The 26,619-nt window shown below is 47.0% G+C and overlaps 1 protein-coding gene and 1 long non-coding RNA gene across 15 annotated transcripts in view; one reads left to right on the top strand and one right to left on the bottom strand.

The window, feature by feature from the left end:
• PRKG1 (protein kinase cGMP-dependent 1) overlaps window positions 1-26,619 on the bottom strand; it is a 368,725-nt gene that overhangs the window by 12,781 nt on the left and 329,325 nt on the right. For 12 of the 14 annotated variants that reach the window (XM_064429924.1, XM_064429923.1, XM_064429930.1 and 9 more), the window contains 2 exons: window positions 10,700-10,796; window positions 2,721-2,860 (listed from right to left, as the gene is read on the bottom strand). In XM_064429924.1, coding sequence (XP_064285994.1) covers window positions 2,721-2,860; window positions 10,700-10,796 — 237 coding nt within the window. Of the gene's footprint in view, window positions 1-2,720; window positions 2,861-4,930; window positions 4,955-7,513; window positions 7,646-10,699; window positions 10,797-26,619 lie in introns of those variants that run through there. The other 2 variants (XM_064429936.1, XM_064429935.1) reach the window with 2 other exon arrangements.
• LOC135306281 (uncharacterized) lies at window positions 7,678-10,255 on the top strand. The gene is made up of 2 exons (XR_010367080.1): window positions 7,678-7,892; window positions 8,006-10,255. It is a non-coding gene; the product is annotated as an uncharacterized LOC135306281 (long non-coding RNA).

The following is a 26,619-nucleotide window of genomic DNA, read 5'->3' as shown; positions in this document are numbered from 1 at the left end:
CCCACTTATTTCTTGCCACTGGGACAAAATATCATTTATCTTAATACACATTTAATCACCATTAAAGTTTACAGAAAACTTCAAGAATCCAAAATGTAATTTCATAGTTTTAATTGCTTAGTAATATAAATTACCAAGTACTGAAATACTTTCCTTAATTAAGGCAGCCCTGCTGAAAATTTTATGGGCATTAAATCTGACCTAAAATGCACAGATTAAAAAAAAATAATCAAATTTTATTTATCAGCTATCATGGAAGCATAAAGTTTAGACACATGAAAGGACATTACTTCCTAAGTTTAAATGGCACAATATTTTAGTAAGTTCTTTATTTATTTCTTTATTCCTTGAAATATTTGCACTTGTTTGTCCCCTGATCCAACCCAGAGCATTTTGTTCTTTTGGAGCTTTAGTTTATGTAGAAGTCAATTTTATTTATTCCTACTTGGCCTCTCCTTCTCCTTTTGCCTGGTTTAATTCATTTTAATAACCAAACCCAGTTACTCTTCAAAGACTTTTTAACAAACACAATGAATTAAGAAAACAATCAAGGGAATTTTGTCTTTCCCATTCTAATATTCCAGAGGTTGTGTTCTTGCTCCGAGATAATTTTAAACCCACCTTTTACCTATCAGCTCAAAACTGAATTAATCTACTGAAATGTTCAAATTTCTGCTGATTGCACCTCCTCAAAAAATTATCCCAGCTGGTCCAAGAAATGGAATAAACAAGTTATTGAATAAATTGAATAATTTTAGGATAGATACTACAGGAAAACTTCAAATCCCTGCAGATGGGCAAGAGGAGAAGTTTGATAAATCAAACATTTTCTAGCAATAGCAAAAGGTTGGACTTTGTGATTTGGAAATCTTCCCAGAGCAGGGGTTCCATGGGATATTAAATATTAAATATAATTCAGGGATAGTTGTTATTGCAAAAGGTGGGAAGCACTGCAGGATATGGAAGGAGAAGATGCACAGGTAAAACATCCTTGTTCTGCTTCCCTGCTGAAGGATGAAGAGTGGGAATTTCATTTATCAGCCATGAATATCACTGGCTCCATTAAGAAATGTTTGGAGGCTCAGGTTCTATTTAGGAGTGGGTATTTTTGGGAATGGTGGCTTGGCTGGCCCTGCACTTCCCCTCTCATCCCAAAACAGCTCAGCCTTCCAAAAATCCAGAGGCTGGAACCTCCCACAGGGAATATTTGGCTCTGGCCTGGGTTACAAGGAATGCTTCTGGATCCAAGTGCACATCCTGAAGGGAATGGCAGCTGGGCAGTGTCAGGCTCCAGTTGTCACCCATGAATCACAGGAGAAGCCATGGGCTCCAGGGAATCCCAGGGATGAGCCTGGGAAGGAAACACCCCCTGAGTGCCCCAGCCTGGCCACGTGCTTCCCTTTGCGTTCATCCCAGGGGTTTGGTTTCACCCTGGGTTTGTTTGCATCTCCTGAGCAATTTCTGGGAGCAGGGCTGATCTCCTAAGCAGAGAAGTTTTCCAGTATCTCTGAGGGTGGGATGAGGCCCCTTTGGCTTGGATGCTCTTCAAGGTGGCTCCAGGGATCCTCAGCACCCACTGCTCCATCCTGACCTACAGCATTGAAAGAACTCCCTCTCTGTCCTCACAGTCTTTGAAAAACCAGGGAATTCACAGAATTCACAGAATTCACAAAGTGACTGGGCTGGGTTGGAAGAGACCCTAAAGATCATCGAGTCCAACCCAGCCCCAACACCTCAACTAAACCATGGCACCCAGTGCCACATCCAGTCTGTTTTAAACACATCCAGGGATGGTGACCCCACCACCTCCCTGGGCAGCCATTCCACAGCTTTATCACCCTTTCTGTAAAAAACTTTTTCCTGATATCCAGCCTATATTTCCCTTGGTACAGCTTGAGATTGAATGGTGTTATTAGGGTAGAAACAACCAAAAATGCCTAGTACCCTTTTTATTCCCTGGAGATGTGATTAGGTTTGGGGCAGGGACATGGTTTTAATGTGTTTGCCCGTGAGGAGTCCAGGGATGCTGAACTTGAGTTGTCAAATATTCCCTAAAGAGAAATGCTGGACACAGATCCTCATTGTCATGGCACTATGTCATTTCAAAGGATAAAGCCTTGAATTCCAGCTTCCCTTAGTGGGAAGGAAAACTCAGAAATTGGGAAGGAAAAGGAAAAGTAACCTTGAGCAGGGGCAAAGCCAAGTCATGATAAATACATATCTATATTTATATATGTATATATAAATTCTTGACGGTAACTCGAGTGCCTAAAGGAGCTCCAAGAGAGCTGGAGAGGGAGTTGGGTCAAAGGACACAGGGAATGGCTTCCCACTGGGATGGATGGGATATTGGGAAGGAATTGTTCCCTGGGTGGGGCGGGGACACAGGGTGCCCAGAGCAGCTGTGGCTGCCCCTGGATCCCTGGAAGTGTCCAGTGTTGGACAATTTGGACAATGGAGCTTGGAGCAGCCTGGGACAGTGGAAGGTGTCCCTGCCCATGGCAGGGGTGACAGTGGATGAGCTTTAAGGTCCCTTTCCACACAAACCACCCTGGGATTCCACATGGATCATTTGGCAGCATCAGCGAGCTCTGCCCAGCACCTTCCTCATGCTCCACGCCTCCATTCCCTCACAGGAGGGAGCTGAAGGCTTTTCCCTGCCACGGCTGATCCCTGTGGGGATCCCTGGCACGCTGAGGGCCTGGGGCAGGGGGAGGTACCTGACGATGAAGTCGGAGTGGGCGCTCTGCATGATCTGCTTCTCGGAGCGGATGTGCTCCTGCTGCCGCGTGTCCACGATGTGCCGCTTCTTCAGGATCTTCATGGCGAACGTCTTGGCCTCCTCGCTCTTCAGCTGCACCTGGGCACGGCAGGACACGCCAGGGTCACACACAGGCCACAGCCCGGCTGGAGTCCCACCTCCCTGCCAGTAATCCCACCCGCCTGCCTTCCAGCAGTTCCTCCCACCTCTCCAGTCATCATCCAGGTTGCTGACTGTATGCCTCATTGCTAAAAAAGCTGTTTCTAAACACCATGATTTTTAGGGAAAAGCCAAATGTGGGTGTTGCTCTGGGGTCAGGAGATGTTGCCAGTTAACACCTGGCTTCCCCAGCCACTTTCCACCAGGCCACCCCACCTGTGCTGGCTCTGATGGGAATTGCAGAGCTGGGATGCCTGCAGAGGATAAGCAGACCCGGCTTCCCAGCAGCTCTGGCTGGGAATTGCAGAACTGGGATGCCTGCGGAGGATGAGCAGACCTGGCTTCCCAGCAGCACTCCCTGCTCATGGCTTGGCTTTTCACCTTAAGACTTCACCCCCTATTTTTAGCCCAGTCCCCCAAGCTGAGGCTGTCAGGAGTTGTTTGCTTGCTCTCGGGGTAACCCTGGCAACTTCTGAACCCTGAGCCACCCCGAGGGGCAGGTCCCTATCCCAAAGCCAGCTGGAAGGCAGCCACCCTTCCCATCCTGGCCAACCCTCTCAAAGAAACCCCGTTGTTGACCTCCCAGGCCTCCAAGTCTGCTAAATTCCCCCGGCAGCTGCTCACAACAATATTCCAGTGAGGTGCTTTCCCCCCTGTTGAGCACAAGGTGCCATCTGGCAACTTCTGTTTGGGTGTCCTTGCAGGAATTTGGCTTCTGCCAGAGGGAAGCAGCTTGGCTGTCACTGAACCCCGTCAGAAACCCAGCCTGCCTTTAGGGTTAGGAGGCAACACTCACACAATCAGAATTGATTTAATGCCAGGACTGGTTTTGTATTGTTTTGCTGACAGGAATGTGGGTGCATAGGAGACACAGCACCTTTGCAAAACCATGGAATGTGCTGAGCTGGAAGAGCCCCTCAAGGATAATTCACTCCATCTCCCAGCCCTCAGACACATCAATAATCCCACCATGTTCCTGGGAATGTCATGCAAACTTCCCCCCAGGCTTTTCCTAGGCCACACACCCTGAACTTGAACAGTTTCTTGTCCACCTTCTTTGCTCTGGCATAGTTCAGGGATCAGGGAAACACCAGGAGGGATGGGATCCGCAGGGAAACACCAATAGGGAGGGGATCCCCATGGAAATATCAGGACAGACAGTATCCTCATGGATCCCCATATAAACACCAGAAGGAATGGTGAAATGGGATGGACTTCAAGGTCCCTTCCACCACTCTGGAATTCTATGGGCAAAAAGGAGAGATGCAGCCTCTCTGGCTTTTCCATATCCTTGTTTCATAGGATCACAGCTGGATCCTCCTGTTGGAACCACTCCAAAATCCTTCCTTTGCTTTATGGAACTTCTGCAGTTCCCAGGACATACAGAGAACACCAGGCCTGATTTTTGTCTGGTGTTTAACACTGTCACAGAAATAAATATGGTTTTACACCTTGGTGCTTTCTCAGGCTGGCTGGGAAAACAGGTATTGAGGAGATGAAACCCAGAGCTCAATGGAAAAGAGGAAAAAAAGAGTTATGTGTTTCTTATCCTTCCTCCTTCCCTGCCTGTATTCCCTATAAATCATCCCTATGTGTGTGATATACAGTCTGCAACTCCAGCAATTCCCGTGCTGATGCAATCCCAGCTGACCTTGGGAAAGTGGAAACTTTCATAAATATTTACCAGAATGCAGAACAAGCCCCCAGAGAAGGATTTATTTCCGTGACTGAACATTCCAGGATATTTCCAAGGGATGGAGGGACAGGACACAGGGAATGGCTTCCCACTGCCAGAGGGCAGTGATGGATGGGATATTGGGAAGGAATTGTTCCCTGGCAGGGTGGGCAGGCCCTGGCACAGGGTGCCCAGAGCAGCTGGGGCTGCCCCTGGATCCCTGGCAGTGCCCAAGGCCAGGCTGGACACTGGGGCTTGGAGCAGCCTGGGACAGTGGAAGGTGTCCCTGCCCATGGCAGGTGTGGCACTGGATGGGCTTTGAGTTCCCCACTCACCACAGTTTCCCTCTGTGTCCTTCTGAACTTCCACAACAACAAAGATGTTTTTCCAAGGGAGTTTTGCTTCCTGTGGAATTCTTCCAATAGAACGAGCCAGAAATCCATGCTTTACTGAAAAATATGGCTATTTCCCCATGACATTAAAAAAGAACTGACTCAACAGCAGCACTTTAGGAGCTGAATTCCAAGTGCTCCTGCTTGCTGGCCATTCCCAAGGTTCTGCATTTTCCCTCTTTCCCAGCTTGATCTGGTGGAACTAACAAAAATAGCAGCAGCTGTTGCTGAGAGCAGCGTTTGCAAGCTGAGCTTTCCTAATCCTGAGAGCTGCCCTGCTGCACACACAGAGTGACTGCTCCTGTCCCAGCAAGAGGGGACAGCCTGCTTTTCCTACTGAAGGGACTCCTCTTCTCCCAGAATGGAAGAGAATTCCCCATAATCAGCCAGAGGGGTGGTCAGGGTCTGCTCCCAGGGAACAGGGACAGGAGAAGGGGAAAGGGCCTCAGGCTGGGCCAGGGGAGGCTCAGCTTGGACAGCAGCAGGAATTTCTGCATGGAAAGGGTGCTCAGGCCTTGGCAGGGGCTGCCCAGGGAGCTTTGCAGTGCCCATCCCTGCAGGTGTGCCAGGAAGGGCTGGAGGTGGCACTCAGTGCTCTGGGCTGGGGACAAGGTGGGCACTGGGCACAGCTGGGACTCCACGGGCTGGCAGGGATTTTCCAGCCCAAATGATCCATAAGGATTTTTAGAGGCTTTTCCACATTCCCCCAAGGGCAGATCCAGCCTCTCTCCTCGCCTAAGTTTAGAGAGAAATGATAATTTGCATATCCAAATTAGATTCCCTCTCCCTACTTCAACCCCAACATTAATTTAGGGTTGGCTACAGAACACGCTCTGCTGGGTTAGGCTGGAAAATAAGTCAAGACTTAAATAAACCCTACCTAAGACATGGTTCAGGGTGGTTGTGGCTGCCCCTGGATGCCTGAAAGTGTCCAGGGCCAGGCTGGACAGGGCTTGGAGAAGCCTGGGACAGTGGAAGGTGTCCCTGCCCATGGCAGGGGTGGAATTTTGGAGCTTTAAGGTCCATTCCAACCCAAACCATCCTGGGATTTTAGGAGAAGATGGAAAGAAAAATAATGGAGTAAAAGTGAGGTCTACAAGACACATAGTAGGCTGAATTTTGAAGGATGAATCCTTCAAAATTAATTCCAAGTGGGCAGCAGGGTCAAAACTGTTCATGACAGTGACTTAATTTTTTTTTTAGTAATCCAGATTCCACTAGTTGGGAAAGCCCTAAATTTCCTATCCAAACTGGAGCACTAAGAGACTCCATAGAAAAATAATTTGTAAAATTATATACTAAGAAGACACTCAAAAAAGCAAATTTAACAATTTTTAATCAAATACTCAACTGTGCTAAACCCCTTTAACTCCACATCCTGATCCCTGCACTGAAAACTGATTTTTGTTGCTTGACAACAAATACAGTCAAGTTTTTTTATGAGTAAAGGGCAAAGATCTTAAAATATATTAAAATTTCTGTCTCCCTATAAAAATGATTTTTGCAGAAATGTCTGGAAGCAAAAGGCTAAAAAGCAGTGAGGAATGTCAAGAGTTTCATGCATAAAATCATTCCAAAGAAAAGTAAATAGAGGAAGAAGGATTCTATGGCTAAAATACGTGGGAAATGGAAAAACTCAGTGCTGTGGGGTCTTGGAAATATCAAATAGAGCTAAACTCCAACAATCCCATACATGATCCTGCTCTGCTTCCCAGTTTGGATTTGTCTGAAATAAAAAAACCTATTTTTATGTTTAATTCCTGCCTCCAGCCAAAGCTGAAATCTCTGGCTCAGCTCATATCCTGATCCAGCCTCTGCCCAGATTTTATGGACTCCCAACATATCCCATCTTTCCAAACTTTGCAAAGACCCTTTCCAGGAACAGACAAGCCCTAAGATGTGTTTCCATCTACAAAGGATGCGTTTAGTTTCAACAGGAATTCAAAATCCAGGGGAAATGAAAACATGGCAGTGGTGTGATAAAAGTAAACATCTTGCACATGCTGGAGAAAGGAATACGCTGCAAATGTTGGGAAGGGACAGAAAAATGATCAGATCATCCCCAGGATTTTGCTGGGCTTGGAAAGAGTGACGTTGTCAGATGAGTTTGGGATTTCCTTGGGCACCTGATCTCAAATTCCTCACTGAAATCCCCAAATCTTCCCCCCCTTCATAGCAACTAAAAGATCCATTCTTTCAAAAGCTAAAAAACTCACAGAATCCTGGGATAACTGAGGCTGGAAAAGCCCTCCAAGTCCCAGCTGTGCCCAGTGCCCACCTTGTCCCCAGCCCAGAGCACTGAGTGCCACCTCCAGCCCTTCCTGGCACACCTGCAGGGATGGGCACTGCAAAGCTCCCTGGGCAGCCCCTGCCAAGGCCTGAGCACCCTTTCCATGCAGAAATTCCTGCTGCTGTCCAAGCTGAGCCTCCCCTCGCACAGCTTGAGGCAATTCCAGACAATTAAGCCCAGAAATCAGGAGATTTTCAAGAGAAAAATGATCTTTCCAATAAAAAACTTTACATTACCTAGGAAAAGCAGCTGGCTTGGGAATTGGATACAGTTGGAAATTTCCACCAATAAATACCTGGATTCTGCATCTGTCAGCCTATCAGAAGACAATTGCACCGGGTTTTTCCTCGTTATCTAATTAATTCACTAATGGCTTTGTTTACAACAGAGGCTGGAGGCTGGAAGAGATTTAATTGCACTTCAGAAGCTGGGGCCAGATTTCTTTTAAAACACAAATAAAGATGAAAAATTCCATTGTGTCCACTTTGTACAGAGCCCATAAAACATGGCTGCAACATTTTATGTGCATGTTTTTATTTGTGTCTTTAGAAACCCCCATACTGCAAAGGAATTTTACTTTTTGGAGCCACCAGGAAGCCAGAAGGAGTGCAGAAGGTAAGGATATGATTTTTAGTCTCTCTGTGCTTAGCTATCACCTACAGGTACCAGTTCCATGGAAAAATAACTCCAATCCTGGATATTCAGCTACTCCAATGTATTTATTTCAGAGCTGTCAAAATAATCTTGATTTAAACCCAGAAGAACTGACCTGGAGCAGATGCTCAGGAGCAGAGGACTTGAGTGAAAAGGAAATTAAAGAACAAAGCCAAGAGCAATAAAGGTGAGAGCAGAGATGATTTCTGAGGGCTGGGGACAGCTGTCCTCCATCCCTGTCACATGAGGTGACATTCCCTGTGCCAGTGGCACTTGAAATTCCTGTTTTCCTAACGTTAAGCCTGGATCCCACCCCAGAAGATGCTCAGCTGACATAAACCTAGGAGGCTGAGGTGTAAAAAGGAGTGGATGCATCCCAAAAAGCCTGCTCCTGCCATTTGCTGTGGTTTCTCCAAGCCTGGATGGTGTATCCCTCAAGAAAAACCTAGATAAAAGTCAATTGCATAGCCCAGTTTGGGATGAAGAGGACCATCCATAAGGATGTTGGAAGAGGCACCAGAGAGCCACCAAAAACCTGAGCAAAAAGCACTCATTCCAAAGTTTTGGAATGTTTTTCTGAGATACAGAAAACAAAACTGCCTGGAAAAGCAAGACAAAAGGGGATTTCCATGTGTAATATCCGTGGAATCGAAAATAACTTCTATTTTAGGCTGTCTGACCTAAAAGCCATATCCTTGTGCACAGATACATGGAAAGGGCGACCTCTCCAAGGCACCAGCGTTCCCAGAGGTGTCTGGAAAACCACATCCAATGAGAATGTTATTCCTTCTTGGCCAATCCCAGCCCCAGACATTCCAGTTGCCCCCCCAGCCACCACCAGTTGCCCTCTCCAGTGGTGATGTTCTGAGGCTTTGTGCCCAAAGCTATAAAATCCCTTTTCCTTGCCACATCCTTCACTTTTTTGATCCATTTTACTCCTGGAAAGCACAAAAACTGTGAATATTTTCCAGGAACATTGTTTCACTTCCACATTCAGGCAATAAAAGAGCCAATTCCTTCGATATATTTAACATTTTTAGCCCGAAGCAATAAACCATATTTTTAATGGAGGAGGTGGAAGCATGAGGCAGCAATTCCAGGCTCAATTTTGACAAAAGGAATATATTCTTGGCTTTATAACAAAATTTCTTTCTGTGGTAAAGAAAAACCAACAAAATCTGGTGTGTTGAGCTACACATTTAAGTATATTTTATCTGTGTGCAGTTCAGAGCTACAAAAAATTAGCTTATCCAGCATTTTCCTGCTCAGGAGAGGGGCACCCACCCCAGAAGAAAACCTCTGGGAATGTTTTGCCCACCTCAGGTGGCTCCAGGGCTTCTCGGAGGCTTCTGAGGTGTGAACATCTGCTCAGAATGGAATATTTCTACTCGAGCTGACACCTTGAAGGGACAGAGCACCTCCTGCTCTTCCTCTCACCTGGGCCAGGGCCTCACATCACCAGGGTGGAGTTTTGGTCACTTTAAAGGTGTCCATGTCATGGCCATGGCCACTGGTGAGGGTCCCACCAGCAACCCCTCATGGAGACAAACTCGTGCACCTCCCCAGGAACACCTTGAGGTTGGCAAAACCCCTTAAAAATTAACCCAAAACCTTCACAAGGCTCAAACCAAGCCCCAGACTGGTGGGTCCCTCACTAGAGGGTGGAGAAGCCAGATGTTAATTTAGGGAGCAAATCCCTGGTATCAGGACAGGAGGGAGTGACTTCAAAAGAGAGGTTGAGCACGGCCTCCTGCTCTAAAGCATCCTCAGCAGGTGACTCCTTCAAAATACTCATAAATTTAATACTCATAAACAAAATAATCATACACTAAACCCCAAAACCCAGGAAGGGACCAGTGTTCCCCCAGATGTTCTTTCCTCCGCAGGATTTCATATCCAGCCAGGAAAAGTCAGGAATAAACCACAGGGAAGACCAAGCTGAGCTCTGAACACCAAATTTCCTCTTTACATCACAAATAACCACCAAAGCCACCTCATTTTGCCCCTTTTACTATTCTTCAGCTTCCACAGGGTTATGGAGTGGAGGTTTTGTGGTGGCAACAGTAACTCTGTTCCCCTTGTGCCCAGGCTTGCAGGAGTTCCTAACATACTGCGGGAGTGTCCGGTGTCCGGAGCTCCTCCGTGGTGTAACCCAACTCCCTCTTCCTACTCCAAGGTTTTGTGTTGCCTTGGTGCTGCAAACAGCTCGCCTCTCGCTCTGGATCTGCTTTAAAGGAGACCACAGAGCTCCAAAGCTCCAAGCAGGCTCGGATTTTATCTTTTCTCTACAGCTCTGCACAAAACCAGGCCCTGTCCGGGATGTATTGTCATGGGTCAGGTGCTGAATGTTAACTTTGAGGATAACCAAGTGCAACCACTCTAGACCTGAATAAAAAATGTGTAGGAGAGGCTTTCTAGTGTTACTCTGGATCTGGTTAAATAAGATTTTAGGTTGCTCTTCCAATCCCAGCACTCAGCCAATTCTCCAAGCTGTTTTTAAAAGGCCATAAATCAATGTCATAAACCACTTAAGAGAGAGAGGAGATGTGTGCTCCTCTCTCAGCCTAGGACATAAATCCTCCTTGGCTAGTGCATAGCATTTATTGGTACATTTTTTATGTCTCAGGAAATGTAAGTCAGCTTTCTTCACTAGATAATGCCAGCAGATCATTTTTCTCAGGGTTATTGGGGTGTAATAACAAAGAAAATTAAGCCTTTAACACAGCAGTTGTATGAGGATGCCACACAAAGAAGAAGAGGTCACCTACCAGCTCCACTCTCCCGAACCCTCCGACTCCCAGGGTGTCGATGATGTTGAAATCCGACAGTTTCAGGTTGGCAAAGAAGGCAGCTTCGGCTTCGTATCTGGAGGTTTTGAGGCGAAAAAATGGAAATTTCTTAGAGGTGCAAACCTGAGCAGTGCGCGCTGCCGCCCCTGAGCTGTGGGAGCCTGGGCCAGCCTTTACCTGCTGCACTTCCATCTCAGCTCTCAAAATTCACTTTTAGCTCAGCATTCTGCTGCTCCCAATCCCAGCATGGTTCCAGAAGGAAAGGTTTTCCACGGGGGAATAGCAAACATCCCTACTGAGGGTGCAAAGCCAACGCCTGGCACCGCAATCCAGCTCCCAAGGCTGGGCACTTTCTATCCATCTTCTTCTGGGTGAGGTTTGCTTGTAAATATTTTGGTGTCTTTAAGGATTTTTGCAAGATAGAAGTCTCTCTTAGGAGTTTCTCATATCCATAGGCTGGCAGCAGTTTCTATAAATGTTTATTGGAAGTGGCAGGATCACTAAAGGTCCCTGGAGAGAAATCCCAGCCAGGTTTTATGAAATCAGATCTGATAAGCTGCAAATGCTTGAAATGAATGACTTCAGGCACAGCTCAACATTCCTATAAGGATATCTTCACTTGTTCTCCTCCTATAAACCCACTCAGAGCAGCCATCCCAAGCCAGGAGGTCCCAAAATCCTGATGCTCTCTGTTTATCCCATGGCCAGCTGCCCCACAACACCACGTGCCCGAGCAAGGAACACGCAACTCCAACCCGTGCAAGCCTGCCAGAATCAGCTTCCCATGCCTATCCATGACCATAATTCCTCCAAAATAGCTCCTTGTTAAGGTTTAGGGTATTTTTAGAAAGGCTTGAGGGGAAATGGATGAGCAGGATCCGCCCCCTCCATAAAATGTGACATTTGTCTGCTAGAGAGTCCCTGGGTGTGTCCAACCTTTGGCTGTGGGTTACTTTATGGGAAAAAAGTTGGCTGGATTATGGAGGGAAGCCTGGAAGGTGCAGGGCTTCATTTTAGCTGGATCAGCTTGCAATTAACAGTAGGGCATAATCACTGGAGGCTTTGCTCATGCAGGGTAACAGCAGTGGGAAGATGAGCCACCATCCCACTCCTGTGGCCACCTGGCCAGCTTTGGGACATTCCCACACTGATTATTTCATTAACAGATTCCCTTCAGACCACCCCTTCTGCTCTATTTAAAACCTCAATGCCAATGGGGGAGAGAGAGCAAAACTCCATCATTTTCTAAGTGAAAAGGGAAACCTACAAATAGCAGTCCAACAAAGTGAAAGGTCACATCACAAAGCCCCAAATCTGAGGCAATAAAGCATAATTCTCTCCCAGGGGGTGCTGTCAACAAATGACTTCAGCTCCGCTTTATTTTTTATGCTGTCACCAGATCCTGTTGGTGACCTTGCTCCTGATGCATCTGACTTTGGAAGCCAATCAGCTCAGAGCCCGCTGTGAACTTGGGATAACCTTGTGTGCCACAGCTGCTCATTGATCCCTCCGTGCTCATCACGAGGTGAACGCTGAGCTGGCACTTAAAAAGGATTTAAATGTCCCCTTTCAAAGCACAGCAGAGCCATCATTTCAGGGCTGACAGAGCAGTGAGCGCCTCTCATTTCCATGATGAATGGACAGAGCAGTTGAATACCTTTAATGATTTCTGATTGCCAGGAAGATGAAATCCCAGTGTGGAAAATTTCCTGCCAACACACAGACAGATGTAAAATTTCAGGGCCAGGGTCACACCATGGTTTGGGTTGGAAGGGACCTTCAAGACCATCTGATTTCAACCTCCCTGCCATGGGCAGGGACACCTTCCTGGATAAGGAAGCTGAAATATTCTGGATTTGCATTGGAATATGTCAAAAAAACTGTATTATTTTGCTTAGAAAAATACTTGCTGCATTCTTGGGATTGCTTTGAGAATCCCTTGGCTAATTCCCTCTGCCACACTCCTTGGATGTAGTGAGAACACACAAGTGCAGCACAACAGATGAGACAAATTGGATGCATTTTTTTTCTAAATGCAGTGCAACAAGCCTCCAAACCCTCAAAGAAATGCCAAAAACATGCAGTGAAACCAAAACACAGGTAAAATCAAGCAAATAAGCCCTTCCCATGCCCACTAACAGTCTCACTGGAATTCTGTTTTATTCCCAGCTACAAAAGTCCAAGTCCACTTAAACACCAAATTCCTGTAAATTAGGTTGTTATGCACTCCAAACCTGCTAAGACAGAGGATAAACATCTTCAGAAAAAAGAGGAAAATGCAAATATTCCTAAGCTAAATCAGAACCCAGGGGTATGATCCTCATCATGAAGTTTAGAATTCCTTCCAAATTCCTGAAGCTGAGCGTGCTACTCCCTGACAGAAACTCCCGAAGTTGAGCAGTGTGAGCTCCTTGCTCAACAGAACAATGGTAAAAAACATCTGTGGTGTTTGATTTTACCTCCCAAAGTAAAGAGGCACTGGGAGGGCAGTACTAAGGAATACAGAAATTGATATGTTAATATTTTTCTGTAGAAAAATGCTCAGTTCTGGGTCACGATAAAGAATCTGCAACAGTCTGAAATGTTTGGGGTATTAACAGGCTGGCTCATGCTGGAAGGGACCACATGTGGTGTCACCTCCCTGCTCCAGCAGGGCCATCCCAGAGCACAGGGCACAGCATGGTGTGCACACAGCTCTGCCACAGCCCCAGGGAGGAGAGCCCCCAGGCTGTGTGGGCAATGTGCTCAGGGAAGCAGCTCCACAGAACACAGGTGGGATGAGAGTAGGGATAGTTTGACCCCACTTCTGCAGGATGAAGTGGGAATAACTCATCCCTTTGCGGGACAGATCCACCTCTGCTTGGGCAGGGTGCTTTTCTCCGCTTTGGAGATGCCACAACCTCATACCATTCCTCTTTAATCAGAAAGGCAGTTTTATTGTAAATCCCAGCCTTATGCCAGTCCTTGGAGACTTTCCAAATAATCAAATGCTTTTCTGACTCTGGAAGAGTTAAAATTCCTGAATTAATTGATGGGAGGAGTGCTGGGAAGACACCTTGGAGGCACAAGTGACATCAGAGGCACACACTGGAGCTTTGCAGACACAAGGCCTGAACTTCCTGCACTGGGATTTCTGGGCTTGTCTCCAGTGGAATTAGCTGTAATTAAGAAAGAGCCTTTCCCTGGATGTTTTGGTAATTGTGCTGCTCATCCCAGGTCAAAATGCCTGGAAAATTCTAGCTGGAAGTGCACAAAAAGAAAATATGCAGGAAATGTGTGATCCAACAGCAATGAACAGTCTGTTCTTTAATAAAGAGTTTTTAAAATGAAGGCTGAGCTTTTCAGAGGAGCTGGTGGGACACCAGGAATCAACTCCTAGTGTGCTCCTAATGGAAATTTTTGCTTATTGAAGCAGGTTTTTGTCACCTCCTGAGACTAGCCCACCCTTGGCAGAGCTCACAGCCCACTCCTGAAGCTGACAGCAGAGTGGGACCTCAGAGAGCAGCACGGGAGATGTTCAGCTCTGAGTTAGGCAGGAGCATCCTGCAGAGCCTCCAAGCTCTTCTCCCAGATTTCCTGTGAATCTGAATGGCAGAAATCTCCTGAAAGCTCCTCTGGAAGAGCTGGGGCTTGGGAAATTCTATCTTCCACTGTTCCAGTCCTTTGAAATGGCAGTGCAGGAGCCACAGCCAAAATATTTGGGCAATGCTGTGCCCAAGGGGAGAGGAAATCCTGTGGCTCCTCACACTCCTGGAGGTTTCCCAGAATTTAAATGAGCCACTGCCTTCTAGGATGGTGATTGCTCTGAGAGATATTTCAAGCTTTGCATCCTAAAACTATGAACAACAAAAAAAAATAATGAAATAATTGTGTTACCCAGGCAGCTGATAAACAAGAAAATGTGAGGAGAAAAGGTTTGCAATTACCCAACTGCTCAGCTCTGCTGAAGTAGCTCCTGAATCCCATCCTAACCGTGTTAGGAAACATCAGACATCTGTTAGCAAACTGTCATCTCCACAGAAAACTTGGCTCCTCTCCACCTGCAGGCTGCCAGCCAGTCAGGAATTGCAACCAAATGAGAACCACCTACCTTGATCCGAGCAAACGCCACCAGTTTGGGGGGATTAACCCAGAATTTGGAGGCTCTCCTCACTGCCAGACACCAGCTTTGTTTAACAAGTAGCCTCTTACTTGTTTTTTTGGACAGTCTAGTCACTACCTCACCCTTCACTGAGGAAATGCATTTCTGAAGATGGAAATTATGGAATCTCTGAAAAATTGGGGAAAATGAAGCTGCAACACCTGGATGGTGATGATCAGAGCCAGCCTCCAAGGAGACACAGGTGAAGTGAGCTTGAGATCCACAGTTGGGGGGAGGAGGGAAATATGTCCCAAAACTAAACCTTATTTCTGTGCCCACTGCAAGCTCTCTCCTTATGGTTTTAAGATACAGTGAGATTCTAAAGGGGTCAGAGAATCATGGAATAGTTTGGCTTCGAAAAGACCTTCATGATCATGTTGTTCCAACCACCTTCCACTAGACCAGGCTGCTCCCAACCCTTTCTTGAACACTTCCAAGACAGGCCAGCCATAATTTATTTCTTATTAAATGCTGCTTCAGCTGATGGGGCACTTAAAAAATCTGTGTAAAAGAAAGCAAAAATTCCCCCAAATCTTCACTTATGTGACTATTCTTACTCTCCATCTGACTGCCCATATTTTAGCTGGGATGAAATGACCCACCTGGGTCTGGTCCATCCATGGGACCCTGCCTGCCTGGTACCCTGAAATTATGTAAAGCTCTCTAGATTGGATTTGTGCTGTGTCAAATTTGAGTGAAGGTGAAAGTGATGTAAGGAGGAGCAGATGCAGCAAATGGTGGCAGGGCTGCCACAGCTTCCCTTCCCTTCCCTGCTGGCTCCAATGACTGAAAAGCTCAGGATCACATCTTTCCCAGGGATTTGGGGCAATGGGGAGTCTAGGAAGAGGTGAGAGTGAAAACAAAAGCACCTCATGTTATGTCCAAATGAGATGCTGAGCTTCAGCTGTGCCCTGTTTGACAGGGCTCAGGCAGGGGCATGACACAATGTCATGCCACAGGGCATTGACACAACGAGCAGGATCCAGAGCCTGGGAATGCCTGGAAGCAAATTCCTAGGAGGCACTGAGAGCAAATCCCTATTTCTTTGTGGTGTGTTGTCACTCATCCTCTCAGAGGTCCCACCCCAGGTGCAAACCCTTCTTATCCAGCATTGCCTCTGGATATCAATCCATGGGGTAAGGACTTCTGGAGGGAGGTGTTCTTTGACAAACCTTTTCAGCAGGAAAAAACAACCAGGACATGAACCCAGCCCTTGCTGGGAAAGGCCAAACCTGCTCCCCAGACTTCTGCAGGATCTGAGCACCCCCACAGGTCTCATGGATTAGCTGGAAGGGGATGGTGTCCCCAAAATGCCCCTTGGGCAGATCAGGCAGTGAGAGCAAGGAATAACAATGTCCTGCATGTACGGGTGATGCCTTGAGAAGGTTGACCTAGAACAGAGGCCAGACAGAGTTAAAGAATAAAGTAGGGATTTATTTAAGGCCTCCATGGATCCACCTTGGGCAGCACAAGAGCCCAGCCAAGGCTGCATACAAGATGAACCAAAATGGTCACAAAATGGACAACTGGTCATGGGGTCTCTCACTTTTATCAATTCTGCTCCATTTGCATCTTGGAGTTAATTGTCCAATTCCAGCTCCAGCCCATGCAGCCCCATCCTGCTTGTTTTCCTCTCTTCAGCTCACATTGTTTATGCTCTTGGGCCTGAGATCTGGATCATTTGTCCTTGGTCCCCAGCTAGAGCAGGAATTGTTTTGTCTCCCTGCTCTGTGCAGAGAGCTCACCATCCCTTCATGTGAAGCTCAGACCCACACACTAAAGCAGCACAGAATGTGAAAAATACAAGCTAAAACCTGAGGCATCATGGGAAAGGCCTTTGTGCTCCTTCCTCTGCATACCACATGTCCATCTCCTCATGATGCACAAATGCACCTGGGAACTTCCCAAAGTTCCTTTCAGGAAAAGCTGCCATGCCAAGGAAAAGCCCAGCTCCTTGCCTGTTTCCTTATCCATCACAAACATTACAGAACAGCTGAATTCATTCCCAGCTCTGTCACGTTATTGCCATTTATGAGCTTGCTCACAAATGCTTTTCCCAAAATTATTCCAGGATATTTCCATCAATAATTCCTGCTTGGGATTAGCTACCCTATAATGCCAATCCAGTCCAGGGAGGGATGGGTGCTACAGTGCCACCCACTGATCCTGGCTGCTCAGAGAGGATTTACCTCCAGATGAGGATTTGCTGCCCTGCCCCAAGGAAGACCAAGAAGTAGACATCTAACTCATCTTCTACTCTATTTTTTTTTTTAAATTGCAAACCACACCAGAATAGTGGAAGGATGGATCTGTGGATGGATCCAGGGCAAATAGACGGAAATAATAACCCAGGTCAGGTAGTCTCCTTCCAGCCCACCCTTCTGAGGTGGCTTTAACTCCTAATTTAGCTGCTTCTCTCACTGCCTTCCACATCTGATACTTCAAAAATCCAAACCAAGAGCCTTTTCCTTGGGATTCTTAAAAGCCATGTGCTGGTGGTGCCACTGGGTTTGAAGCTGCAGTTGCTGAGACCATTGCATGGAAAAGAAAGGCTGGATTTCTTTTCAAGTCCATGGTTTAAGGGCTGGGAATTTCTCTTGGATGCCCCAGCACCTGAACTCACACCCTTTCACAGCAGGAGAAAACTGCACACCCCTGTTTCATATTTTCTTGCAGAAAGAGAGCTCTGAGTGGCAGCTAAACCAGACATTAAAGCCATGGCATCTCTAACTTCCTCTGGAAGGGGAACTAGATCTGAAATTAAAAATATAGAGTTAAAAAAACTTACAGGTTCCTTTGTCCCCTCCTCTTTTTAAAAGCAAATCACTTTTCAGTGAGAGCTCAGCACCACAAACACGATACTGTGCTGTTGCAGCAAGCTGAGCTCATCCCAGGTTAGTTCAGTAGTTAAACAAGGAGATTTGTTGGCATTATGGGGCTTTGAAGACTTGGATGTTGCACAGTTTTCACCCAGAATTGTAACTGAACACACTGAAATGCAGCCAAAGCAGCTCAGAAAGTCCTTCTCCTCATCTAGGCTCTTTGAAAAGTCTGGATTTTCTGAAGCGAGGTTTGTTGAAGCCCTAAAAGTGCCAAGAGATTTGTGATAGCTCATTAAACATCTTGTGCTGCTGGGTTCAGTGCCTCCCACCCCACAGTGGGACCTCATCTGAGAGAAAACCCCTTCAAATGAACATTTCATCCTTTTTGCCCCCAGATATTCACGTAGGATCCTCTCCTCTTTTAACACAGAAAAGTACATCACTCCCTTTAAAGCTCACAACAGCCCCCAGGAATCTGAGCCCCCAAAATCCCAGCCCTCCACTTCCCAGTTCCAGCACCCAAGTTGTGGAATTGTCCATTACACATCCACAAGATGCTGATGGGCCAGAAAAAGCCACAATTTTGGTGGAAGAGCCAAAAAACCCAGGATAGAAAATGCCAACTGATGGGAACTCCGTGGAGACCTGAGCCCCAGTGCTCTCAGGAGAGCACAAGGAGGGTTTTTAGGGAACACAATTCTTGATTTTCTCTGGAAGTCACAGGGAGATCACCATGGAAATGTGAGTTTCTTTTCCAGATGCACATGTTCATCCTGAACTCCTGAGGAAACAGCTCCATGCTTCCAACAGGACTCTCCCCACCTCCTGCACTGGGAAGTGCTGGATTCAGCTCTGGGTAAAACAACATTTGTACTGTTCCTCATGCCAAAATGTCCTGAAATAGTTCAAACAAGACACCCTACAGAATAGTCTGATTAAACCCCCCAGATTTTAATCAATTTTAATTAAAAGGGGCGGAGGGAGGATGTGGAGTATTCCTTCCTCTGGTGGAGTTTCCTGTTCTGTGCAATATTAAAGGATATTGCTTAAGGATGGGGGTTGTTCCTTCTCTTTTCCCTCCCTTTTTCCTCATCTCTTGTTTTAACCCTGGATGATTTTAGCTGGAGGCCAAAGAAATTCCTCATATCACATTCTATCCTGGCCCAGTGAACAAAATCCTGAGGAAAAGCAGAAGACCTCTCACGGCACCTCAAGTGCTGCACTCAGACCTTGACAACCTAATTTCATTCCAACAAACAGAATATTTGATATAAAATGGAAGAGCAGTAAAATGTTATTTATCAACAGCCAAATAAATTCATATTCAAATAATGGATTCCTGGGCAAATTGGGGTTTAAACCCCCAGATTCAGAAGTTTCAGATTTCTGTGGGAGCACCCACCTCCCCAATTCCTAAAGGAATAACACAAAGGCTGTGGAAAATAAACCTCCCATAGTGATCTTTAATGCCCTTGAATAATTTAGAAGGGGGGAAAATTTGTATTTTGGTGAGGAAGGAGACAATTCCCTGAATTTCCTCATTTGCTTTGGATTCAACAGGTTGGATCTATAGACCAAAAAAATCTCTTTGGAAAAGAAGGCATCAAGGGTGTTTCCTTTCACTTTTCTGACTGAATTCAGAGACAATACCTACAGATCCCTTGGGGATTTTTTCCCTTTGGAAAACATCAAGGGGAACCCAGGCTGCTGTGGATACTGAGGAAAACAAGAATTTTCCATTAAAATTCCAAACGAACTCTGCAAGGCAAATAAATCCCAAACTGGATTAGAAGGTACCATTGAACAACACCAAAGGTATTTTAGGGAAAACTGTTGGGATTCATTGGGAAAGAGCCTCAGGTCCACCCTTGGAAATTCAGACATGATCTCAAGGAAAGCTCAGCCTAATTAGACCTTGAAATTGCTCAAATCACAGTTGTGCTCTACAAAATCTCCCCAGCTAATTGCAAAGTGCTAATTAGATCCCAAGAAGCCAAAAAATGGCTCAACTGAGCACATCAACTCCAAGGAGCCCTTTTGCCTCCAGCCTCCAGGCAGGACCTGCATGGGAAAGGTCACCATGGCAACTTGGTTGCAGCTTTCTCTTCTTAAATTTTTTAAGGAATGTGGGGAACAGATCAATAAATTGATGATGTCAGACACATTTATTTGTCCAACTCACTGTTGGACAAATGTAATGTACTTAATGTACATTTGTTCAAGTCCCAGGGGTTTCAGCTCTGTCAGTGTTTTGGCCTTGGTTCTCTTTTCCAGTTGTCCAAATCCTCTGGGAGAAAACCCCTTGCAAGAGGGATTCCAGCTTGGCAGCTGCTAAGAGGCAGAGCTCTACCTTGGGAGAACTTGTGTTCCTTCTCCAAGGGCTGCTGAGGGGCATTTCATGGAATCACAGAATGGTTTGGAATGGAAGGGACTTCAAAACCCATCCATTCCCATCCCCTGCCATGGGCAGGGACACCTTCCACTGTCCCAGGCTGCTCCAAGCCCCAGTGTCCAACATTGGGCACTGCCAGGGATCCAGGAGCAGCCACAGCTGCTCTGGGCACCCTGTGCCAGGGCCTGCCCACCCTGCCAGGGAATAATTCCATCCCAGTATCCCATTCATCCCTGCCCTCTGGCAGTGGGAATCCATTCCCTATGTCCTGGCCCTCCATCTTTATCCCTCTGGCCAATGCCAGAGTGCTCCAGCCGTGCTGCCACTGCTGGTGGAAGCTGTTCCATCTGGCATTTTCCATCCAAACTGACTTGGGAAAAAAGAGGTGACATGGAAGAGGAAGGCATGAAGGGCAGGAATATCACATAAAATCCTATTGGAAAAGTGGGAGCAAGCAGGAAGCAGATTTTCCCTCACAAAAAGGGGCTTGGTGCTCCCCTTGTTCACTCTGGCAGAGAGATGGAAGTGTGGGAAGAGCTCACTGAACCCGGGTTCCACATAACCAACCCATCCTGGGATCTCCCTGCTCCAAATCCACTTCTAATTGGAGTTACCTGCTGAGATTTTGCTTTTTTTTTTTGTATGAGCATCGCTTTGGAAAGCAAAATCAAGGGCTTGGGCTATACAGGTCCTTTTGGCTCCACATGGGATGGACTCTGCAGAGGCAGGAAGAATTCAACACCTCCACACACACAACCTTGACCTGGCAAAAATCAGGAAAAGGCAGAAGAATGAAAGGTCCATTTGGAGAAAATCTGGAGAACCGGGAAAACCAAAGCACCTGTGCATGCACAAACATCCAAGAAAGGTCTAAGGGTGAAGAACAGGAGAATTAGAAGGTCTCAGCTCTCAGGAAGATTATTTTGGCAGAGGGGAATAGCAGGGCCATCTCTGGGATGACAGAATTACACCCTCAGAAAAGATGTTGGAGACAGGAAGGCTACACCAAACAGCCTGTCCTTAAAATAAAAGAGCAATTTATTGTGCTAGATCAGCTTAACAAAACAAATTATCAAATCAACTGTAGATGGAAATTCCAGGGTAAACAAGGCAGGAGGGAATTAGGATGAGATTTCTGGCCATTCAAAGGATGGGCAAGGGTGGCTGTGATCTGGTTTGGGTTGTAAGGGATCTTAAAATCATCATGTGATGGGCAGGGACAACTTCCACCTGCTCCAAGCCCTGTCCAACCTGCCTTGGACACTTCCAAGGATGGGCAGCCACAACCACATGATAGATAAGAAAAGATAAGCCAGGCCCAATTCAAAGTCCTATCCTTGGGAGAACCTCCTTGTAAGAGAAAAATCATGACCTAACACTGCTGGAGAGAGGTTTCATATAAAAGCACCACATAAAAAGTCACAAAAGGGAATTGGAAGAGCAGCTGAAGGAGCTGATGAGGAGAATGAAACCTCAGCAGTGGCACGTGGGGATCTGGACACAGCCAACACACCCAGCATGGTTCTAGAGAGGCCAGCAGGAATTTGGAGTGGCTGAGTGGCAGCAGGAGCCAGGATATTAAAAGCAAGAGCACCCTTCAACTATGAAGTCATTTCAAACAAATCAAGAAAGAGGAAAGAAGAAAGAACCAAATCCTGTCCAGTTGAAAGGAAAAACGCCATAAGACAGAACAAAAAAAGGCAAATAACAACTTCAAAAGGCTTCAAACCAAATAATAAACCCTTCCTGACCACAGCAGCAGCACGAGCCTGACCATGGGCTGTAGAGACCCTACAGAGACCCTCTGGAAAGAGCCCACCGAGGAGAACAAAGCCATGTGGGAGAAGCTCAGTGCACTTTTTACCCCTGGGCTCAGCGTGGAAGGTCTTGGGGAGAGCCTCCCAGCACATCTTCCTTCCCAGGGAAGCTCCAGGAGAACCCCACTGAAGTGTCAGGAGGGGACCCAAGCCGACCAAGGGACCAGATGGGCCTCCCCCAGCACTTCTGTGTGACCTGCAGGATGGAAGTGGCTTTTTGATGGGATCCAGAGCCCTCTGGTTCCCTAAAGCCAACATCTGTCCTAACAGAAGCACTTGACACATGGATAAATCGGAGTTCTTTGGGGAAGTGCCAAGGAGCTTCCCAAGACTACTGGAGCTCTTTGAAGGAGTCCCCAGGCACATGGGAAGGAGAGATCTGCTGGATACAGTTGGCTTGGATTTCCGAACGGCATCTGATGAGGTTTGAAAGGCTCTTACAAAAAGGATATAAGAAGAAAGGTCTGTGCATTGATTAAAACAAAAAAAAAAAAAAGGTTCAAAATAGGAAATGCACGGCTCATTTTCCTAATGGAGGGAGGCCAGCAGTGCTCAGATCCTTCCTGTTTAACATCTTTAGGGATGAACTGGAAAACAAGAAGAAGCAAAGTGACAGCATTGGTCAAAGACATGAAATCACCAAAAGCAGTAAACAAAAGGCTGAGGTGAAAAACTGAATGAGGAATTAAAGATACTGAGGGACAAGGTAATACCTACACTTGAAATCCTGTAGGAATTAAGGGAGGGAGGAAAAAATCCTGCGTAAGCAGGTGGTGATGGTCATTCATCCACCTTTATTGCCCTCACCTCAAAAGCTAAGGAGGAAGGTTGGAAAAGTGCAAAGTGATGGTGAGGAGCGCAGATCTGGAGTGGATTCTGTGCTAGGGGAAAAGACAACTGGCAGGAGATGATCAAAGTTGAAAAGGTCAGGGTGTGCCATGGAGAGCAGCTGTGCAGATTCAGGGAAGAGAAACCCACCAAGGAATGCTCAAATCTATCGACAGCAGGAAGTGCCCGAGTCCCCAATCGCTGGAGACCGGAGGCTGCCAATTAATAAATCAATAATGACCTCTTTGCTCTTCTCCCCCTTCTGGACACCTGCTGGAGGGCAGGGGCAGAGACAGGACTCAGCTGGATGCACTGAGGCACTTCCAGCAGATCTTCACAGAACTGGGATAAACTGGGAAACTCGAGACCCCTCCCTGCAGTGTCTAAGAGCATTAAAACCCAGAGCTGTGTTTCTCAGCCTGCCCTGGAAGCTGTTTGTGTCTGACATGGTGAGACAGGAGCTGCTCAATCTTACAGCTTGTCTTGACCAGATAAAAGGAAGTTCTTATCAGGCATTTATTTATTTATTTAACACATGGCAGCCAGGCAAAAACAGAGTTCTCACTGCTCCACTGCTGCTGTGCTCAAATTCACCACAGGAGAAACTCTCAAGTGCTCTGACAACATTGGAATATTAATTATCCTGTAATAATCAGGAAGGGATTAGGAAAACAAGGAACAAAAAAAAAAAACCTGAACTCCCAGGGTTTTTTACCTCCGGTAATTCCTTGGCTGGGAAAGGGATGCAAACTGGCTCATTTAGGGAATCCAGCCACCAAATCCTGCACATCCCAGCAGTTCAACATATTTCTTGCTTTTCTGATGGAGCAAAATATTTCCTAAAACACCTCCCACACACTCAGCTGGGTTTGGAGAAGAGCTTGTGCCAGCCCAGGAGCTGAACTTGCATGGATGAGAGCTCCCCCAAAACTCCTCCAGGTCATGTTCCCAACAGTGGAATCTCACCCCAGCTCTGGAAAATTCAATGGGATACGGGTACAGCAGCAGCTCTGGGGTGGGGAACGCAGAGGGGGCACAACACCAGGGGCAGCTCAGAGGACAGAGGATCAAAAGCAAGGAGCTTCCTAAGGGTTTCTCAGCATCCCTTTGAAGGTTCCCATCCCTTCTCCAGCACTTTCCCATACTTCCACTGGAGGGCAGGAATATCCCACGTTTCCAAAGATGTCCCTTCAGCCCATTGCTGCACACCCTTAAACAGCTCTAGGAAGGCCTGGCCTTTGGGGACATTGGTGTGCTCCTCAACACCCTCATTGGGTTTCTGTCCTGCTTTTATAGAGTAGCATAATTAGCAGGATGTTTTTTTCAAAACATCCTTAATATTTTCATCAAACAACTGCAGCATTCACAGTTTGTCCCCCACAGCCATGCCTCCCCTCCCAGTGCCCCTCTGCCTCTCTGCATCACCTGCTCTAATTTCCTGACATAATTTTTCTGTAGGTAGCACAGGTATACTGGAAATCCATACAGGAGATTTACATCCTTACTGCTTCCTCAGAAGAAAACAAAACTTTTAAAAATCTTTCTGGATGGAGTGTGGCTGTGCTGGAGGGCAGGGAGCTCTGCAGAGGGATCAGGACAGGCTGGATCCATGGGCTGAGGTTCAGCAAGGCCAAGAGCCAGGTCCTGCCCTGGGGTCAGCCCAGGCCCTGCAGCTCCAGGACACCAAGGACACCAGTGCAGCAGCCTGGCTTGGCGAGGGAAGTGACAACCCCCTGGGCTGGCCCTGCTGAGGGACCTCCAGGGCTGTGCCCAGTTCTGGGCCCTCACAGAGAGCCCTGGAGGGGCTGGAGCGTGGCCAGGGCAGGGAATGGAGCTGGGAAGGGGCTGGAGCCCCAGGAGGGGCTGAGGGAGCTGGAAAGGGGCTGAGCCTGGAGCAAAGGAGGCTCAGGGGGGACCTTGTGGCTCTGCACAACTCCCTGCCAGGAGGGGACAGCCAGGGGGGGTCGGGCTGTGCTGCCAGGGAACAGGGACAGGAGAAGGGGAAAGGGCCTCAGGCTGGGCCAGGGGAGGCTCAGCTTGGACAGCAGCAGGAATTTCTGCATGGAAAGGGTGCTCAGGCCTTGGCAGGGGCTGCCCAGGGAGCTTTGCAGTGCCCATCCCTGCAGGTGTGCCAGGAAGGGCTGGAGATGGCACTCAGTGCTCTGGGCTGGGGACAAGGTGGGCACTGGGCACAGCTGGGACTCCATGGGCTGGCAGGGATTTTCCAGCCCCAGTAACCCTGGATTCTGTGACAGTCTTGCAGAGCTGACCTGGGGACCTCTGGCTTGTATTGACTGTATCTTTCTTAGTGAAAAGTCTCATCAAGAGTGGAATAAAATTGATTTACTGTCTCCCACAATGGGACATATGGAGTTTCCTGAAGGGGTCACACTTAAGGTCGATCTGCTCAACAGATTTTATGTGGTTTCCAAAAGTTCTCTCAGAATGTTCCCCAGCAAAGGCCATTAAAGACACAAAGCAGCCAGGAGATAAAAAGAGAGGTCTTTTCATGGAGCAAGAACTGCTCTGGAGAGCAGGAGGCCACCACCTGTGACCCTCAGGCTGGGGCTGCTGCTGCTTGATGGAGTCAAAATTCAGATGAATAAATGTTCCTAAAAGGTTTCTGTGAACATTCAGCCACTCAGAGCAGCAGAATAGAAACAGAGTGAACCAAAATGAGCTGCAGAAGGACCTAGGGAAGAGCCTGGCAGAAGCACCTCAGTGCTTTTCCAATAAAGATTAAATCAAACAGAGATAGAAAAAATAACCCAAACTTCCAATGCCAAAACCAGGCTCTGGGATGACAATTCCCCTCAAGACAACCCCACAAAAGCATCAGCTCCATGATGATAGGCTAGAAGAAGGATGGAATGTCAGGGATCACCAGGAAAGCAGGAGGAAATCAGTCTGGCTTTATACAAACTACAGCACCACTGGAGCCATGGCTGAGCAAGCTGGGACTCTCCAGCCTGAAAACTGCCCACAATTCAGCATTTTCAAAACTTATTTAGTAAAGGGAGACATCATTTCACTAAAATCCAGGGGGTTTGGACTATCTGAGTGTTTAATATCTGGGATCATGCTGAACATGCCCTGCTGTAGGAACTCTTCTCCACCTCAAGTACCTGACTTTTCCAGCCTAATTCTATGATATAAAGACCCAGTGTTAACTCCTTACAGGGGAAATAATTCTGCAGGTGAAGTTCTCCCCACGTGGGGTCCTTCTGTGCCAGCTGTTCCCAGAAGATGGGAGAGAGCAGGATGGTGTCAGACCTGGTTTTCTATGAATTCTGGTTAATTCTCTTCCTTTCTTCAGATCTATTTCCTGATGTGGAAAATGAAGATACACTGGAGATGTATCCTGGGTCAGATCACCTATGGGATGTCTGGGATCAGGTCAAAGGCCCGTTTTTCTCCTCAGGAGAACAGGAAACGTGAAGAAGCACAGCAAGCATGTGTTGATATTCCCTGGAATATTCTGGCAGCCTCTGGAGGCTTGGTGAGTTCACAGCAGCTCCTGGAAAGGTGTTACAAGAAGGAGCAGAATGTTGCACACCAAACCCACCCTCCTTGTGGTTTTCCAGCAGGAATCTTGGCCCTCCCAATGGGATGATCCCTTTGTGTGAGCATTCCAGACAAAACCCAGACCACAGCAAGGATTTGGGCTGTTGGAGCAAGTCCAGAGGAGGCACCAGGATCAGCAGAGGGATGGAGCAGCTCTGTTGGAAGGAAAGGCTGGGAGAGTTGGGATTGTTCACCTGCAGAGAAGTTCCAATTGTGGCTTTCCAGTGCCTGAAGGGATTCCCCAAGAAAGATGGAGAGAGACTTTTTATAAAGGCCTCCACTTCTGCAGTGGTCATTCTACACAAAACCTTTCCAAAAGCCCATTTCTATTTTCA

This window comes from Passer domesticus, chromosome 8 (assembly GCF_036417665.1).
Source record: "Passer domesticus isolate bPasDom1 chromosome 8, bPasDom1.hap1, whole genome shotgun sequence".
Taxonomy (NCBI): domain Eukaryota; kingdom Metazoa; phylum Chordata; class Aves; order Passeriformes; family Passeridae; genus Passer; species Passer domesticus.
Note: the sequence above shows the minus strand (reverse complement) of the source record. Positions and strands in the feature narration are given on the sequence as shown.